This window comes from Moschus berezovskii, chromosome 15 (assembly GCF_049115385.1).
Source record: "Moschus berezovskii isolate FMDL1 chromosome 15, NW_MosBer_1.0, whole genome shotgun sequence".
Classification (NCBI taxonomy): Eukaryota; Metazoa; Chordata; class Mammalia; order Artiodactyla; family Moschidae; genus Moschus; species Moschus berezovskii.
This window is the reverse complement of record NC_142474.1, coordinates 1,658,631-1,678,113: the sequence shown is the minus strand read 5'-3', so window position 1 is coordinate 1,678,113 and position 19,483 is coordinate 1,658,631. Positions and strand designations below refer to the sequence as shown.

General features: G+C 45.0%; 1 protein-coding gene across 1 annotated transcript in view; it reads left to right on the top strand.

Moving 5' to 3' along the window:
* DOK5 (docking protein 5) overlaps window positions 1–19,483 on the top strand; it is a 153,500-nt gene that overhangs the window by 79,443 nt on the left and 54,574 nt on the right. The window contains exons 3-5 of the mRNA XM_055393913.2: window positions 13,157–13,271; window positions 13,360–13,479; window positions 16,413–16,602. Coding sequence (XP_055249888.1) covers window positions 13,157–13,271; window positions 13,360–13,479; window positions 16,413–16,602 — 425 coding nt within the window. The remainder of the gene's footprint in view (window positions 1–13,156; window positions 13,272–13,359; window positions 13,480–16,412; window positions 16,603–19,483) is intronic.

Genomic DNA, 19,483 nt, shown 5'->3' with positions numbered 1-19,483 from the left:
TTGTTCTTGCTCAGCCACTAAGCTGTGTGTGACTGTTTGCGACCCCGTGGACGCCAGGCTCCTCTGGCCTCCACTGTCGCCTGGAGTTTGCTCAGGTTCACCTCCGTTGAGTCGGTGATGCTGTCTTACTGTCTCACCCTCTTCTGCTCCGTTCTTCTTTATTTTTTATAAACAGAAATAAATGAATGAATTTTTCTTTTAAGAGTCTGCCTGCTTGGAATCAACTCTTGCCTCTGCTCCAGGTCAGGAAGGGCCCGACCCCGGAGTGTTACCGCGGCTGCGTCCCGGTCTCCTTTCCTTTGTGATGGAGATGGCTGGGGAGGTGCGGCTTTCATTCACCACGCTCCTGTTGAGGGCTCACATGTGTGAGGCCCTGAGCCTGGTGCTCAGGTTAGCTTCCAGTCTAACTTGAAGAAAACATGTCAGTAAAATATGTAGGGTGTTGGCGTGACTGATCAGTGCTAAGCAGGAATGAAAGCCGGGCGAAGAGATGGGCGTGTGGACTGAGAGTGTCGCAGGCTTGCTTTTATTTTACTTTATTTTACTGGCCTGTCAGCATGTGGGATCCTGGTTTCCTGACCGGAGATCCAGGCTGCGCCCCCTGCATTGGAGGCACACAGTCTTAACCCCTGGACGGCCAGGGAAGTCCCGGGACGGCCAGGGAAGTCCCGCTGTGCAGTTCTAAATAGCGTCGCCTGGATGAGATGATGTTTGAGTCACTGGTGATGGGGCAGATTGAGACTTCCTGCTCGAGAGGAAGAGTGTTCCCAAGCAAAGGAAGAATAAACCCAGGTGTTCTTGTTTGGTGGGACTGAAAAGACCACAAAAATGAGAGGGACTTCATTTGGACTTCTCAGTAAAGGAAAACAGTAAATTGTGCACTGCCCGTGTTTCAGCAGAGTGGTGTCTCGTCCATATGAGGCCCTCTAGCATCACACTGGGCTTCCCAGGTGCTAGTGGTGAAGAACCCGCCTGCCAGTGTGGGAGACGTGAAAGACGTGGGTTCAATCCCTGGGTCAGGAAGATCCCCTAGAGGACAGCACGGAAACCCACTTCAGTATTCTTGCCTGGAGAATCCCATGGACAGAGGAGCCTGGCGGGTCCGTGGGGTCACAGAGCGACTTAGCAGGCACGCATGCATATCACGGCGGGCTGTGTCTTCAGGGCAGTATTTGGAGGAATCTTCTGAACTTTCCAAAGGACTGTCCACTGGATAGCAGGAGCTGGGTGGAGACTTCAGTGTGCAGCTTTTCATTTCTTCCAGCTACTGGGAAGAAATCCATTTCTCTTAAAGCAGCACAGAGTGTGTGGGAGGAGTACGCGTGGTTGGACTGTATCTTGAGGAAAAGGAATCAAAGTTTGTTCAGACTGATTTTCAGGCAGTGCCGTCCAAAGTAATCACACGCTAGAGCCCGAAAACACACCCCCACCAAGTTTAGGGTTAGGGTTAGGATTGGTGCAGGAAAGGAAAGCTAGACTGCCCTCAGCATCTGCCTGGAGTCTAAGCACACCCCCACCAAGGCAACTGTCTGTCATTTTCTGCGTTGGTGCAGGAAAGGCAGGCTGGACTGCCTTCAGCATCTGCCTGGAGTCTCTGCTGAAGGAAGGATGCTTCACGCCCCCATTGCGAGGCGTGGGGTATTGAAGGACCCTCATCAGATGGTCTGCATGTGCCCCCGAAAGGCTAAGACACGAAGGATCCCTTCTCAACAGGCTCTAGAAGTGTAACCTAAACGGGCCACCGTATTCACCCGTGCGTAGTTTTCTTCAGATCCTCAGCAACTACAGTTAGAACCTGCCGCTATGATAACAGCCAGCCGACTGTCCTGCTGAAGTGCCTGCAAAGAGACAGGTGATGGTGTCAAGCCATAAATGGCTTGGTTCCCTTCTTGAGTAAGCTACCCAGGCGTGCACACCAGCTCACGTGCTGACAGATGCAAATTAAACAACGAGGATGTGTATGTGTGTCAGTCGTGTCCTGCTCTTTGCAGGCCCGTGGGCTGTAGCCCGCCAGGCTCCTCTGTCTGTGGGGTTTCTTAGGCAAGAATACTGGAGCAAGTTGCCATTTCTTCCTCCAGGGAATCTTCCCAACCCAGGGATCGAACCCAAGTCTCTTGTATCTCCTGCATTGGCAGGTGGGTCCTTCACCACCCGTGCCACTTGGGAAGAAATGGAGGAGGAGGATGTCCAAATGTTCAAAGGGTGTACGGTGGGTGCTTCTGTCAACTAAACATGCAGTAAATTCTCGATAGTTGAACTTGCTCACCTTATTAAATGCCATAGTCCACATTTTTAAAATAAAGGAATAATCAGTGCTTCTAGTAATGTTCTTGGCCTGGGTTTCCTTGTGGGAACAGTTCAGGCATCCTGTGTCAATATTTATCTTGACTCTGACAATCACAAATATCTGGGCTCAGGTTGACAAACCAGTTTGCCTAAAAAGAACAGCATTTTGATGCAGATGAGAGTCTTCAGGGAGTGCTAAGACAATTCTCTCAAAGGTGATTGGGAAACAGGATAGTCACATATTGCCAAAGTATTGCTCAGTGTGGATGCATCTCATAGACGTGATACTGGATGTAAGAATCCAAACACAGAAAAACACGTGTGATATAGTTCGGTTTACTTGTTTATGTAAAGTTTTCTAGAAGGAAGAACTAACCAGTGGTGATGGAGGTAAGAGTGGTGGTTTTATCTGTGGTCAGTACTGATCTGGGAGGTGGTGGTATTAACTGAGATGCCCTGTGTGTCGATCTGAGGGGCGGCTACCCAGGTGTATACAGGTGTCGGGATGCACTGGACTGTGGTCTCGAGAGTCTGTCTTTTACTGTCTGTGCTGCATCCGTGAGGCCTCATATTTAGGTTCCTGTGCTTGCTCCAAGCCGACTTGCACCAGAGCTGTAGTCTGGATTACAGACCATGGTGCCATATGCATGCAAGTAAAAGCAGGTGGTTTCTGAAAAGCCGAGTTTTCTTCAGCATTTTAAAGTCTGAATAGAAAAGATGAGTTTAGCTCAGACTGTCTTCTTCTGAGTTGACAAGTACTTTAGTTTTACATAGGAATTAAGATTTACATTGCTTTTTTTTCTTTCTTTCAAGATACGGTTTATAACTTACAGAAATATCTTTAGATGTTTCCAAAACTGTTTGCATCTGTAGTTTTATTCATTTGTTATGTATCCAGTCAGTAACTTATTTATTCATTTACTTTTAATATTTTTTAAGGCGCACACGTGGTGGAGTGTACTGCTAGAAAAAGGCAGCGTCTGTAGCAGCCGGAAGGTCTAGATCTGACTGTTGCTCTGTCTTCCCACTCTGCCTGAGAAAGCATGATCAAGTTAGTGCCCTCATTCTCATTATTCATCCTCATCATGAGTCTAATAATAGTACCAAGGGCGTTATACCATCCTGAGAATTCAGTATTACGTGCAGCCCTTCAGCATTCTGCAGCTGATTGAAGTAAGCAGACCTCCTTGAGAAGTGGATTTATAGCTGGTGAGTAGGGTGAGATTCATTTCCTCACTTAATGAGACTAGTTCTACTTTTTATATGATGGTGACACTGAAAGATTTCCTTTGAAAAAAAAATTTTAAAAACCAAGTGATTCAACCACTAAATTAAAACTGCTACCCAGTGTTCTGGTGGCTTATTATGTATTTGACTAGGAAATCTAGTCCCCTTTGTACTAGAAGTAGTATAGTTATACAGTGGGGTTTGAGAGAAAAACTCTGTGAAAATTCTTGGCCACAAGGAAATCAAACAGAGGGTGTATTAGCCAACTTTTGCTTTGGCAACAATTCCAAAATCTTAGCAGCTTATAGCAGCTCATCCTTATCTTCTCCCTTGTTTGAGGGGTCTGAGTTGGCTGTGGGTGTGTTGAGCATAGCTGGGTTAATTAGACTCACTTGCAGTCCATCTGTCTGTACATCCAGGAGTAAGAAGGGAAATGAACTCAAGGAGAGAACTGACTTACACATACTTTTAAAGCATTTTCTTGTGATATCCGCTCACATTCTATGCCTGACCAAATCCAAACCATTCAGGAAAAAGTCGTGGGGGCAAGGAGGGAATGGATGAATTGTGTACAAATAAGTCAACCCGGAAAATGGAGGTTAGGAATTCCCCAGGTGGTCCAGTGGTGAAGAATCCACCAGCCAGTGCAGGGGACGTGGGTTCGATCCCTGGTCCAGGAAGATGACACCTGCTGCAGGGCAGCTAAGCCCTGCACCTCAACTCCAGAGCCCACGCGCCCTCGAGACCATGCTCGGCAAGGAGACGCCGACGCCCTGCAACGGAGCCCTCTCGCGCAGCAGCAGAGACCCAGAGCAGCCGGAAGTAAAATAAATAAAAGAAGAAAGTGAAAGTTGCTGTGAGGTACAGCGTTTGCCTTTGGTCTGATTTGAAATCCCTCCAGATTCTAAAGAGAGTCATTTTCGCCAGGTCTTCCCTGCACTCCAGCCTCTGTGCTCGTGAACCTTCTTTATGTGTCAGGAAAGCTCCTATTTTGGGTTCATTATCTCTTACCAGAGGAGTTTTCAAGGAACCATGATCTTCCATGAGTTCTGAATGAGTCCAAGGATTGAATATTGCCCAGGGTATATCCAGTTAAGCCTGAAGCTAACCTGGGCCTTGAAAGTAAACAGCCAATCTCTAAAGAAAATAGAGCATTTCAAAGGTCCTCTTATTGACATTTTCAGTAAGCTGTGCACATGTTTCTGGTCTTCTTTGGCTCCATTTTGGCCAAAATGGATTAGATTTTAGCTCCATTTCGAGAGAGAAATCTCTGGAGTCAGAAAACTTAGATACATCCCAGAAAAGGAAAAGGAAGTTTGAGATTGAGAGATCACAGATTAATTGGAAAGAGTAATCAGACAGGTAGCAGTCCAGAAATAAACAGAAGTAATTTTCATTGTCTGCCTTGGTCACTTGTTGCCTTAGCATCAAGATTCTATAACAGGGCAGGTAAAAGTATTTAAACTCTATATACCATTTTAATCACAAAATTTGACTTCTTTTACTTTTCTGCTCAATATCAAGACCCTCAGTTAGTAATGAACATTTGTAACTGGATCTCATATCAGCTGTCTTTTGGAAACTGTTCTTTTGACTTTTAAATCATAATTCTCACTTATACTTCAGATCTGGTCATGACGCTTGAAATGTTTTGTTGTCTTCTTCACTTCGGAGGTGCGGTTGTGAAATGGACAAAAAAGGCATTGAAAACAAATGGTCCTGTTCAGATGCGTGACCTTTGGGATGTGAAGTGGGCACCAGATCTTTACCGAGTTTCTGTTGATATCTATTGTCATGCCCCTGCCAAGCAAAGGAGAGTTCTTCCGGCTGACTGTTGACCTTTAGGACAATTGCTTATCACCTGGACTGTCAGATTCATAGAAAATTAAATGCAAGTCAGTTCATAACAGCGGTATTAGGTGAGGAGTAATAGGTTGATGGTGTTTTTCCTAGTTTTTAGTCCTTTTTCATCTATTCATAACTGTTTGTTATGATGCTTGGATGGCATCACCGACTCAATGGACATGAGTCTGAGTGAACTCCGGGAGTTGGTGGTGGACAGGGGGCCTGGCGTGCTGTGATCCATGGGGTCACGGAAAGTCAGATACCACAGAGTGACTGAACTGAGCTGAACTGTTGTCACGGTATTGTTGCAGGGAGAAGCCAGTTCTGACTCCATGTTGGAACTGTTTCTTTGACTTGCTTTTCGTCGCTTTTGTTATTATAATCATACTTACTGGCCTGTCTCACAGAATTCTGCCCCTCTGTCTGACCATTAAACTAAAATGCCTTTGTTTAGAACCCTGTCCTCTTGTGGATGGCAGGAAGAAAGAAATTAGCACATCCTCTGCCTGAGGCTTGCCATTCTAGGAGGTGTTTGCAAGGTTCATGGCCTTTTAACCCTGCTCCCTACCTCTCCCATCTCAGATCTATAAAAGAACCTGGCATCCAGACCCCGATAAGATGGCTGTTTTGAGACACTAGCCTGCCATCTTCTCGGTCAGCCAGCTGTCTCCTTGCCTCAACACCTGGTCTGCAGTTCATTGGCCTGTCGTGAGACTAGAAGCATGAGCTTGTACTTGGTAACAGTATCACCTTTACTCCTATTTACTTAATATTTTGCTTGAAATCAGATCACTTCTTCCTTTAACTAAATTCACTGTAAGAGAACATTTTCTTATTACCACCAATAGAAACTAGTATTGCTTGCCATGAACAGTAGATAGCGTTTAAAAAGAAGTACAGTATTCTTGCCAGGAGAATCCCATGGACGGAGAAGCCTGGTAGGCTACAGTCCACGGGGTCACATAGAGCGACGGAACGGACAGACAGACAGACGGACGGACAAGGGGAAGAAAATATTTTTAAGGCTGAATAATATCCCATTGTAGGTATATACCACAGTTTCTTCATTCATCCACCAGTGGACATTTAGGTTGTTTCTATATCTCAACTATTGTAAATAATACTGCAGTAAAGACAGGAGAGTAAATACCCCTTCGAGGTACTGTTTTCATCTCCTTTGAATATACATCCCCAAAGTGGGATTGTTGGACCACATGGTACTTCTGTTCTTAATTTTTTGAAGAAGCTTCATATTGTTTTTATAGCAGCTGCACCATTTTGCATTTTCACTAACAGTGCACAGGTTTTCCGTATCTTATCCCTAGTCAATAGAACAGTGCTTGACACAGTAAAGTTTAGAAAGAATGAGTGAATAAGTGAATAGTAAACAGACAGGTATTTTGAGGAATGACGGGCGCAAGGAGGATTCTTGAGAAGGGATGTGATTCTCCTGCAATTGTGTTTAAGTGGTTCTCCTTGATGTTAGGTCTTCTCAGGTGGTTCAGTGGTAAAGAACCTGCCCACCAATAGAGGAGAGGCTGGTTCGATACCTGGGTTAGGAAGATCCCCTGGAGGAGAAAATTGCAGCTCAATCCAGTATTCGTGCCAGGAGAATCCCATGGACAGAGGAGCCTGGTGGGATACAGTCTATGGGATTGCAAAGAGTCAGACATGACTGAGCATACACTTCTTGATGTTGTTACACTTTGAAGAACTTTTTGCATTTTATCTGTGAATCTCTACACAAAGACTGCACCGTTCATGTAAAGTTTCAGTTCAGTTCATTCGCTCAGTCGTGTCCGCCTCTTTGCAACCCCACGGACTGCAGCACCCCAGGCCTCCCTGTCCATCACCAACTCCCGGAGCTTACTCAAACTCATGTCCATTGAGTCGGTGATGCCATCCAACCCTCTCATCCTCTGTCGTCCCCTTCTCCTCCCGCCTTCCATCTTTCCCAGCATCAGGGTCTTTTCAAGTGAGTCAGTTCTTCACATCACATGGCCAAAGTATTGCAGCTTCAGCTTCAGCATCAGGCCTTCCAATGAATATTCAGGACTGATTTCCTTTAGGATGGACTGGTTAGATCTCCTTTCAGTCCAAGGGACTCTCAAGAGTCTTCTCCAACACCACATTTCAAAAGCATCAACTCTTTGGCACTCAGCCTTATGGTCCAACACTCACATCCATACATGACTGCTGGATAAACCATAGCTTTGACTAGATGGACTTTTGTCGGCAAAGTCATGTCTCTGCTTTTTAATATGCTGTCTAAGTTGGTCATAACTTTCCTTCTAAGGAGCAAGTGTCTTTTAATTTCATGGCTGCAATCACCATCTGCAGTGATTTTGGAGCCCAAAAAAATAAAGTCTTTCACTGTTTCTACTGTTTCCCTATCTATTTCCCATGAAGTGATGCGACCAGATGCCATGATCTTAGTTGTTTGAATGTTGAGTTTTAAGCCAACTTTTTCACTTTCCTCTTTCACTTTCATTAAGAGGCTCTTTAGTTCTTCTTCACTTTCTGCCTAAGAGTGGTGTCATCTGCATATCTGAGGTTATTGATATTTCTTCCGGCAATCTTGATTCCAGCTTGTGCTTCATCCAGCCCAGCATTTCTCATGATGTACTCTGCATATAATTTAAATAAGCAGGGTGATAGTATACAGCCTTGATGTACTCCTTTCCTGATTTGGAACCAGTCTGTTGTTCCATGTCCAGTTCTAACTGTCGCTTCATGACCTGCATACAGATTTCTCAGGAGGCAGGTCAGGTGGTCTGTTATTCCCATTTCTTTCAGAATTTTCCAGAGTTTGTTGTGATCCACACAGTCAAAGGCTTTGGCATAGTCAATAAAGCAGAAGTAGATGTTTTTCTGGAACTCTCTTGCTTTATCGGTGAACCAACAGATGTTGGCAATTTGATCTCTGGTTCCTCTGCCTTTTCTAAAACCAGCTTGAACATCTGGAATTTCACGGTTCACGTATTGCTGAAGCCTGGCTTGGAGAATTTTGAGCATGACTTTACTAGCGTGTGAGATGAGTGCAATTGTGTGGTAGTTTGAGCATTCTTTGGCATTGCCTTTCTTTGGGATTGGAATGAAAACTGACCTTTTCCAGTCCTGTGGCCACTGCTGAGTTTTCCAAATTTGCTGGCATATTGAGTGCAGCACTTTCACAGCATCATTTTTCAGGATTTAAAATAGGTCAGCTGGAATTCCATCACCTCCACTAGCTTTGTTCATAGTTCTCTTACATTGTGGAAGGAAGAGAAAATCCAGAAAATTATAAATGTAATCTATAGAATTCAGGAGGGAGTTTTCTTTAAATTTTTGAATATGGAGGGAAATAACTTCTGGGTGATCTGAAATTTAAGGAAAAGACAATAAATTTTTTCTGAAGGTGAACTGAAGCTATTTGATGCACTTGGTACTGAAAAGTCACCCCTTTGAGACAATGCTGAGGATCTCATCTGGTCATTTTTGATGGTCAGTTACACTGACGTCTCCCCCATTTAAAATACTGCTCATATTTAATAGGAATCTGAGGACCTGTGAAGATCTCTGCTTCCAAAGCAATTATTTAGGGGTCAGTTATTTCTTTGGAAAATAAATATTAACAAAAAAAATGTCCTTCTTTATTCTCATTTATAGAGAGGAGTGATGGTGGAAATATGTCTGTCTAATTAAAGTTTTTCTGTGACTTATAAGTACATCTGCAGATGTTAATTCTCCTAGCTATCACTTAAACATATGTATCTTGAGGAAGATTCTATTATGGATTAAAGAAGCTTGCAGTTCTTTTGAAAATAAGGTGTGGGTTTGCTCAGGTGCGGGTGTGTGCGTGCTCATGGCGTTGAGGGACCGAAGCTGGTGCTTCAGAACCTGATGGTCTGTGCGGCTTCCCTGGGGATTCAGTGGTTAAGACTTCGCTTTCCAGTCCAGGGAATGAGTTTGATCCCTGTTTGGGTAGCTAAGATCCCACATGCCTTGTAGCCCAAAACCCAAAATATAAAAGAGAAACAATGTTATAATAAATTCAACAGAGAGTTTAAAAAAAAAAATGGTCCACATTAAAAAAAAGAAAAACAATCCTTAAAAAAAGACTGTGACGATCCTTGCACACATAAAACATGACCCTGCCAGCTCTTGGAACATTCGCTCACCACCCTGGAGCTGGCTGTTGGGCTTCCTATTACCTGAGCCAGTTTCCCAAATGGATGGTTGTGGGCTGACTCGCGTTCTCTGCATTTCCTGACCCTTGTAGCTTGCTTTCTCCTTCCTGTTTGCCTTTAATGGATGTTTAATGAAATGACACGTTTCAAGGTCATGGCTGAGTTTGAGGCCAGGGTGGACTACTCCTTATCTCAGTAGAGGTCAGAATAAAACCGAGGGTAGTGGGGCCCACGCCTCCACAGGAGACCCTCCTGCATCCTGTGGGATCACTGCTGCTTTCCGCTGGATCTTGGCGTGGGCAGGATTGTGTTTGTGCCCTCCAAGCCTGCTGTCTCTGTTTCCCCCAGTCCTGGGGAAATCCTGTAATCAAAGCCCACTGGCCTTTAAGGTCAGATTCCCTGGGGACTCCTAGTCCCTTTGCCGGATCGCCGGCTCGAAACTTCACAGCAGAGGGAGCGCTTCTTTGGCGTCTGGTCTCTAGTTTGAGGGTCTCCCCCTTGGCAGGTGTGGGTGTGGTTTTATCGTGATTGCGCCCCTCCTCCCGTCTCGCTGCGGCTGGCTTCTTTGGGGTCTGTGATGCGAGTGCCGTCTCGGCAGCTCTAGCGTCCTCCTGCAGCGCTAGTTGGGGTTCTGGTGCAGGAGGAGATGAGCACACGCCCTTCTCCTCTGCCACCTTGAGCCTGGAATCAGAGCTTGTTTCTTTAAAAAAGAGCGTCTGTCGCCCCTCCTCACAGCTGTCCAAGTGCTTCTGTTCGTGTTAAGGCTCCTTTTTACTTTTTCACCAAAATATATTGGTTTCCCACAAAGCCTCTTTCTTCCCAAAGCTGACTAGGGTTTTAAAAATGAAAACATTAAATAATAATAATAAAAAAAGATCCTCTGATGCTGTGAATGAGTAGAGTCAGGATGGACGTGAAGAGACTGGTAAGCAGTGTGGCAAGATGGTAGTGATGGCACAGAGATAAACAGGCTTCCCTGGTGGCCGAGACAGTCACGAATCTGCCTACCATGCGGAAGACCTGGGGCCAGTCCCTGCCTTGGGAAGATCCCCTGGAGAAGGGAATGGCCACCCACTCCAGTATTCTTGCCTGGGGAATTCCATGGACAGAGGGGCCTGGCGGGCTACAGTCCATGGGATTGCAAAGAGTTGGACTCAACTGAGGGACTAACACTTTCGCTTTCAATCAAGAAATAAATGATTGCATCTGGTAAATGCTAAGAGACTTGGTTCACAACTTTTGGGAAACTGTGTTGTCTTTTGGTTGCTACTAATACACCAAAAATACTACAAACCGGGTGGCTTATAAACAACAGACACACGTTTCTCACGGTTCGAGAGGCGGGGAAGTCCAAGATCAAGTCACAGGCCGTGACTGGGTGTCTGGTGAGGACTCGCCTTCTGGTTCATGGAAGGCATCTTCTAGCGATGCCCTTACATGGGCGAAAGGACAGCAGAGCTCTCTGGGGCCTCTTTTATAGGAGCACTAATCCCGCTCGCAGGGGCTCCACTCTCGTGACTTCGTCAGCTCCCTAAGGCCCCACTTTGTAATGCTACCCCCTTAGAGGTGCTATTTCAGCGTGAGAGTTTGGTAGGGCCACAGACGTTGGGTCCATAGCAACTGTTATGATATTTCTGTTTCATGCTAAGAAATTTGCATTATCCTATTCGGAGAGCCAGTGGAGGTTAAGAAGCGGGGAAATTAAATAATAGGGTTAGGGTGTGCATAAAATGAAATGAAATTTAGTCACTCAGTCGTGTCCAGCTCTCTGTGACCCCGTGGACTGTAGCCCTCCAGGCTCATCTGTTCATGAAATTCTCCAGGCAAGAGTACTGGAGTGGGTTGCCATTTCCTTCTCCAAGGGATCTTCCCAACCCAGGTATTGAACCCAGGCCTCCTGCATTTCAGGCAGATTCTTTACTGTTGCCACAGGCAACAGAGGGTATTTCTTGTCTCACCTGCTTTCTGAGCCAGACATGTGCTGAGTTTAGAGTAATAGACAGGAGAAATGGCACGACCCTGCTGGTGGCAAAGATTGATGAGGGCACCTTCTTTGTGTAGCACGGAAGGGACAGGCTAAGAGGAGGCAGAGCTTATCCCTGTGAAAGGTTATTTGTCTTGTAATATCATGGCTCAGTCAGTGGTAGAGGATCTGCCTGCTAATGCGGGAGATGCAGGGCACCTGGCGGGTTCCATCCCTGTGTCGGGAAGATCCCCTGGAGAAGGGAATGGCCACCCACTCCAGTATTCTTGCCTAGGAGATTCCATGGACAGAGGAGCCTGGGGGGCCACAGTCCAGAGGGTGGCTGAAGAGTCAGATGTGACTTGGTGACTAAAGGACAACAGCAACACTCTGCCCTGAAGCCACCTCAGCTTTCTCCCCCTCAGGACCCAGGGATCCCAGCCCTGGAGGCAGCAGGGGTCTGGATGTAACTCAGAGGGGTGGGCCTTCTGGAAACACGGTAAGCCACAGCCCTTGTGGGAGGGGAATGGTTTATAAGGGTAAAGGGACGGTGAGATGGTGGAAGAAAGAGAGATGTAGAGAATCGTTGCTGGGGAAACGAGACGATGGTGCCGTGCAGAGCGCCCTGAGCCTGAAACAGTGGCCCCTTAACCATGGAGAAGCTGGGAGGAAATCAGAGAGACAGGCATAATGTTTCGCCAGCAAGCTCTCTGCATTGGAATATGACTTCAGCCCCGAGAAGAGGGGTGTCTTTAAGAATCTTAACCCTGTCTCTCATTGTCGAAGGATGAGGTCCTCTCGTCATGAACTGGACCACCACTGCCTTCCCTTCCTCAGTGTCAGTGTGTTTAAGATGCTTGCGCTGGGAGCACCCTGAAGGGATCGGGTATTTGAAAATCTGTCCCCATCGATGGACGTAGGTCATGAGCCCCATGGAGAAGGCGGAGCCCTTGGCGGGGGTGGATAAAAAACGAAAAAGGCCATTACTCAGCCATGAAAAGGGATGAGATCAGTCATCTGGAGAGATGTGGATGGACCTCGAGTCTGTCATACAGACTGAAGTGAGTCAGAAAGAGAAGAATATACTAATGCGTGTGTGTGGAGTCTAGAAAAATGGTGCAGATGAACCTACTTGCAGGGCAGTAGAGACGCGGGCCTGGAGTGTGGACACCGAACAGGAAAGCGGGTGGGGCCGGCAGAGAGCAGCCCCTACAGAGATCAGTGCCCTGCGTGAAGGGCACGCTAGCGGGCACCTGCCGCTAGCGCCGGGAGCCCCGCGGGGTGCTCTTCGATGGCCTGGGGGTGCAGTCGGGTGGGGGGAGACTCCCGGGCAGGGGTTAAATGTATATATGTAGCTTATTCGCACTGTGAAACAGTCACACTGCAGTCAAAAAGGAATGTGTATGAAGCAAGCACCTGTGTCTGTGAAGCCTGGAGGCTGTGCTGCCTGTTGGCCTTCAGAGAAGCCTGACGGGGAGGCAGCGTGTTACCGTCCTTGCTCGGGCACTGGGGACCACACTGAGATAATTCGTCGCCGGACACGCCCTGCTTTCTGGCAAGCCCCCTTCGTGTTTGCCTGGGCGGGCCTTTTCCCTTCCACTCAGTGTGACACTGTCCATGGGGAGCTTGCTTTCTGGCCTCCAGCTCACCGTGGTTCATTTTTCAGGTCACAGAACTCAACAACGTGAGGAGCGTAGCTCGGCTGCCGAAAAACACCAAGAAGCACGCCATCGGGATTTATTTCAGTGATGACACCTCCAAGACCTTTGCTTGCGAGTCAGGTTTGTTGGCGGCGGGGCTGGGGGGGCCTTGGCTCTTCGCTCCCCAGCGGGCGCTGGGCAGCCGCGCTCATCTCTGGCCTCTCCGCAGATCTTGAGGCTGACGAATGGTGCAAAGTCCTCCAGATGGAGTGTGTGGGGACGCGGGTCAATGGCATCAGCCTCGGAGAGCCTGACTTACTGGCCACTGGAGTTGAGAGAGAGCAGAGTGGTATGTAAAGAAAATCCTCTCCTCTCTTTTCGTAAGCTGTTTTTTTTCCCCGTATAATGAAACAAGACATCTTGATGTAAAGCTTTTGAAGTTATAAAAGTGTATGAAGAAAGAAGTAAAAATCACCTTTTATTTCACCTAAACCTAGGTTAGCATTTCTGTGTGTTTCCTAATATGTTTTCGGTGACTAATAGGACTGTATCGACATTGATAATATCAGCTGAAAAGTATGAGAAACCTGCTGTGTTTCTCTGCCAGTTTTCTTTGAAAGGTGCATCAGATCCTTTAATTTCCCAGCACACTGTGATTTAAGCACTATTGCCTCCCATTTGCAGATGAGGAGAATGAAGCTTGAAAGAGCTAAAGATCTGGCTTCAGGTCCAATTACTGGAGTCTGATTCCAGACCCGTGCTCCTGGGCCTGCATTTATGGGGTACAGCTTTTACAGCGCAGTGGGTTTTGGCTTCCTTTTCTTCCACTTTAAATTTTTACTGAACGCTTTCCAGTGTTTTTAATAGAATCCAGACTTCCTGAAATCTTAAACCCACCTAAAATCTGTGATTTTTTTTTTTTTTTAAACTAAAACACTTGAGCCAACTCTTTGAGGTCAACACTCAACCTGGGAATATATCATGATAAATAATAATGACCAAAATGTTCATGAACACTTCAACGAAACTCACTATTGATTTGCAGTGTGAGTTTGGAGGCGAGGAATCATTTCTTTGTCTCCAAATGCCTTGTAATGGGATAGATTGGCTCCTAGAGTTCCACACTAGCCTGTTGCCTTGATCTGTGACGCTGGGGATCACCTGGCTTTGATGATGAACACGGCAGAGGTGGATTGTGCTGACCCCTCCTATGGATTCGCAGTCCAACTGTTAGTGAGAAAAACGCCCTCCCTCCCGACCAGAACTGTGTCTTCATGGCACATTTGTAGTCAGCGGCTCTTCTAGATGCACCATGTCTGCCATAGTCCATCTCCAGGAAAGTGTTATTGATAAAGCCTGAGACGTGCTGGCTGATTCAGAGGGGCTCTTTGCAGGCTGGGAAATTGAGCTGCAGGGAGGTAGTCATTAACCAAGGCCACACAAACATGCCCCAGGCTTCTCCCTCCAAGCCCACTAACTCTGAATGCCCTTGAAACCAAACATAAAGAGAAAAGCCTGACAGGTTCTGATTATTTTTTTTAGAGTGCCCAGATCAGCACTTGCCTTTCACATTTTATATTTGCAAAGCTATATTCAGAGAATGCCCCAAACTGAATTCACGAATTGCCTATTCCTAGGAGTTGGGCTTCCCTGGTGACTCAGAGGGTAAAGAATCCATCTGCAGTTCAGGAGACCTGTGTTTGATCCCTGGGTCAGGAAGATCCTCTGGAGAAGGGAATGGCAACCCACTCCAGTATTCTTGCCTGGAGAATCAATCCCAAGGACAGAGGAGCCTGGTGGCCACAGTCCATGGGGTCGCAGAGTCGGACATGTCTGAGCGACTAAGCATGTCAGGAATTGCCCTTCGGTACCAATTTTCTGAGCCTCAGTTTCCTGTCCTGTCAAATAGGAATAAGAATACCTCTGGTATAGAACTACTAGGGTTTATAACAAAATTCAGCTGTCTTTGAGGTACTTTGCAAGGGTAATTGTATGACTTAAAGTTGTTGTAATTAAAGTAGTCGCTCTTACCAATGTTACTGTTCTTGGACGAGGTAATTACAGAACTTCCAAGCGAGCAAACTGGGAAAGACCTCTGTTGTTGTTGTTTAGTCACTAAGTCATGTCCGACTCTGCGATCCCATGGACTGTCTTATTTTTTGCTTATTGATGACAGTCTTTCTTATTTCAGAACTCTCCAGGTAGAAATTTACTCCATTAGAGTTTACTTTTAAAATAATAGTTACTAGAAAGAAGCAAACGTTTGCTTATTGGGAGTTTGAAATAACTTAGAAAATTTGCAGAATAGATGCTTGAATACATTTGTAAACATAATCTTGACACTCCTGTTTCTTAAACTTAACTAAAATCTATGAAAGTTCTGTTGACGTTTTATTAATTTAGAATACCAGTGATATCATTAGTGTCTACTGTCTTCTCAGATGCAGGCAGCCTATCGTAATGACAAAGAAATAAAAAAGTGTTTGCTATAGTAATAATATTTTTGTTCATATTTCATTCAAAATTTAGACTCTATAACTTCCTAAATTAATGAATTTTGTAGAAATGTAATAGAAATACCATGACTGTACCTGTGGGAATGAAAATTCAGTTGCAGTAATAAGCGAAGTAGTTTATTCAGAGTAATCATGGTGAAATGTTGAGTCACACAAATAAACAAATGAATATTTCTTTCCAGTATTTGGCTAACGAGAGCTCTTTGTTAAAATGAGTCCAAATCCATTGGAATTTTTCCAAACTGTTGGCCAGTTAGGTGCATTATATTAGTTTTATTTAAATAATTTGAGGTAGAATAGTGTTATGAAAATTATAAATTGATTAATATAACTTTAATATCAATAAACCATGCAGCAATGATTTTGCACCTGCATCTTTCATGAACACAAAAGTGTGGGTGTCATTAACAAGTACTTGGCAGGAAAGAAATCGTTTTTAATGGTTTCATTGTTAGAGTCTCTTACTGGCATGAAAAATTATTGTTATGCAAAAGCTAAAATAGTCCCAAAATGATCTTTGCTCCTGTAAATAGTGCTGCATGTACACTGGCCCCCAGACTGTATCTTTCTTAGCTTATTTAATGTAGTCTTCATTTTAAAACGCATTTTCTGGAAGTGTTGATTTGTGAGAAAGGTTCATCTTCCTGAATAGTCAACCAAATCTCGAATAAGAGCTTGAATTGTTTTGAAATGCCTCTTTGTTCCTACAGCGTCTGTGATGTTTTATTCCTGGGGATTTTGGACTAACCTTTTGTTTTTCTCCCAGAGAGATTCAATGTGTATTTGATGCCATCTCCTAACTTAGATGTACATGGCGAATGTGCCTTGCAGATTACATATGAGCACATCTGTCTTTGGGACGTCCAGAATCCCAGAGTCAAACTCATCTCTTGGCCGCTAAGCGCGCTGCGGCGGTATGGGCGAGATGCTGCCTGGTTCACTTTTGAGGCAGGGAGGTGAGTTCCGTGACTGTTTCTCTGTGTTTGTTCCTGAAGCTCACGTCATGTGAGGCCTGGCTTTTCCTCTGAGATCCAGCGCGAAGCGCACTGGGGAGACGCCTGGACCAGTGACTGTGCGATGCTGTGAACGGCGTGGTGGTGGTTCAGTCGCGCAGTCGTGTCCGACTCTGTGACCCCATGGGCTGGAGCCCACCAGGCTCCTCTGTCCTTGGGATTCTCCAGGCAAGAACACTGGAGTGGGTTGCCTTTTCCTCCTCCAGGGGACCTTCTGGACCCAGGGATCGAACTCGTGTCTTCTGCATTGCAGGCGGATTCTTTACCAACAAAACCACTGTTCGCATATTCAGCATGGCTTTGTTTTCCAGGGAGGGGGCTAACGCGTCATGAATGTGATGTGAAATTTTCATTACACGGTTTGAGCCCATACCACAAACTGACGTTGAAGTAGGTACCAGTGCTAAAATTGTACTCTTCCGAGGTCATGATGGACAGAGGCCAACTTCCTGGTTTTTGGAAAACTTCTATTTTGATATGCATGTTTCCTCACTGAACTAACTGTGGTAGGTTATCAACATTAGGGGCTGTTGACATTTTTCAAGTGGCAGTTTATTAAGTTTAATCTTTTTCTCACATGGTCATGAATGACACTAATATTAAGAAGAGATTGATTTCACAACTTGCTTACTGCAATACCTAATAAGCACTTTCGAGGCTTTTCCTGCTTCCTTTTCAAAGTTAATTTTGGAGAGAGAAGGGGTTGCAGTAATATGTGGGTTGATCATTAGCTACAAAATATGAGTCTAATCAGCATCTTATTGTCACCCCTCTTTCCTCAGAATGTAGGCTCCTTTTTTGGAAACACTGCAGATCAAATTTTATCTTCTAGAATTTTAAATGACTCAGTTCAATTCAGTTTAGTCACTCAGTCGTGTCCGACTCTTTGCGAACCCATGAACCACAGCACGCCAGGCCTCCCTGCCCATCACCAACTCCCGGAGTCCCCCCAAACCCATGTCCTTCGAGTCGATGTTGCCATCCAACCATCTCATCCTCTGTCGTCCCCTTCTCCTCCTGCCCTCAATCTTTCTTTCTAAATTTTAAGAAATACAAGTTCTTCTGTATACGGCCTGATTTTAAAGTTGAAAAAAATCAACTGTGACTTTAAAAGGTTTTTGTTTTTTGGTTTATGAAGTAGACAGTTCTCTCCTCACAGGAGTATGGTATTTGACATAATAAGAATAATGACATGACTTCTAAACACCTGAAACCCTACTCCATGTGAATGTATCACAGTAATGCTCTACTCACACTAATCTGTTCACCTCATTATAAACAAAGCCCAGTTATTTGAAATTCACTTTTCAGATATGTGATCAAATCAGATCATATCAATCAAATTGCTCTTACAGTTATCCTAGGAAGTGTTTAAAGCCTTCTCTCCCATGCAGCTGTTCTCTGGTCTGTTTAGATTTTAAAAACCTGGACATGGAAATGGTATAAACACATCAGTGAGTCTCTCAGAGACACAAAGCTTCTTGCATTAGCAAGTAAAACTTTAATCTTTAGAGCAGTGTCCTTAAGTCAGAATTACTTATTTATTGCCCTCATGGGGAAATCTTAATAGAAAATTAAGGATTTGTTTGGGAAGGTGGGTATTTCTGCCTGTTTCGGTGTCAGAAATCATTTATTATCATTTTTACTATTTTTGGCCATGCCTCGTGACTTGTGGGATCTTAGGTCCCCAACCAGGGGTTGAGCCCTGCCCCCTGCAGAACCACTGGACCACCAGGATTCCCTCCGAAACCATTTGTGCATAAACTGTGACCAGTGAAACACGGGTTGGAAGGTGTTTCGTCATTGAAAGTAGACTTTTCTCTCGGCTGTACACCTCACATCATTCCCCACTCATATTTCATGCTGACCTGCAGGAGAGTTCTGCGTTGATCAGCATGTTAAGGGCCCGTTTGGGGCAGCGTTTATTCCAAAATTCATATTTTTCCATTTTTGTTTTAGTCACCCTATTTATAAGAAATAGTGATTGGAAAAGGGTATTTATGACTTTCTGTTGTCATTTCCGAAAGGCTGAGAGCAGTAAACCTTTGTAGTGTCTCATGACTGTTTGAGACTTTTTTCAAATTATCTGAGTCTTCCAGGTTTTTTAATATTCTCATAGCTTGCAAAAGTTTAACTTCATGTTGACATCTAGCAGAACTGCTCGGGAACTAGGAGATTATTTTAAAGACTGATATTTCTCCCAAGTGTGGTAGGTTGGAAGGCACAGAGATTTTTAAGCAGGGTGTGTGTGTGTGTGTGTGTGTGTGTGTGTGTGTGTGATTATGTAAGCATGCAGGGAGGTGTGTGTGTGTGTGCTATTACACCCCTGCTTACACACATGCAAGGGTGTGTGTGTTATTTTCTAAGCATGCAGGTGTGTGTTTGTGTTATTGTATATGTATATTACTGTGTTATTGTGTGTGTTGTGTTACTGTGTGTTGTGTTATTGTGTGTGTTACTGTGTTGTGGTATTGTCTGACTGTGTGTGCCGTGTTATTGTGTGTATGGTATTGTGTGACTGTGTGTTGTGTTATTGTGCTGTGTTATTGTGTGTATGGTATTGTGTGATTGTGTGTGTGTGATTGTGTGTGGTATTGTGTGTGGTATTGTGTGTATGGTATTGTGTGACTGTGTGTTATTGTGTTGTGGTATTGTGTGTGTGGTATTGTGTGTGTGGTGTGTGTTGTTGTGTAAGCGTGTTCACGTTTTGTCAGTAATAAGGTAGAGGTGGCCGATGTGGATGTGGGGAGAGAATACGGAGCTCGGGTGCAAGAATTGGTGGCGGAAAAGAAGATACACTGCAGATGTGAGTTTCACAAACATC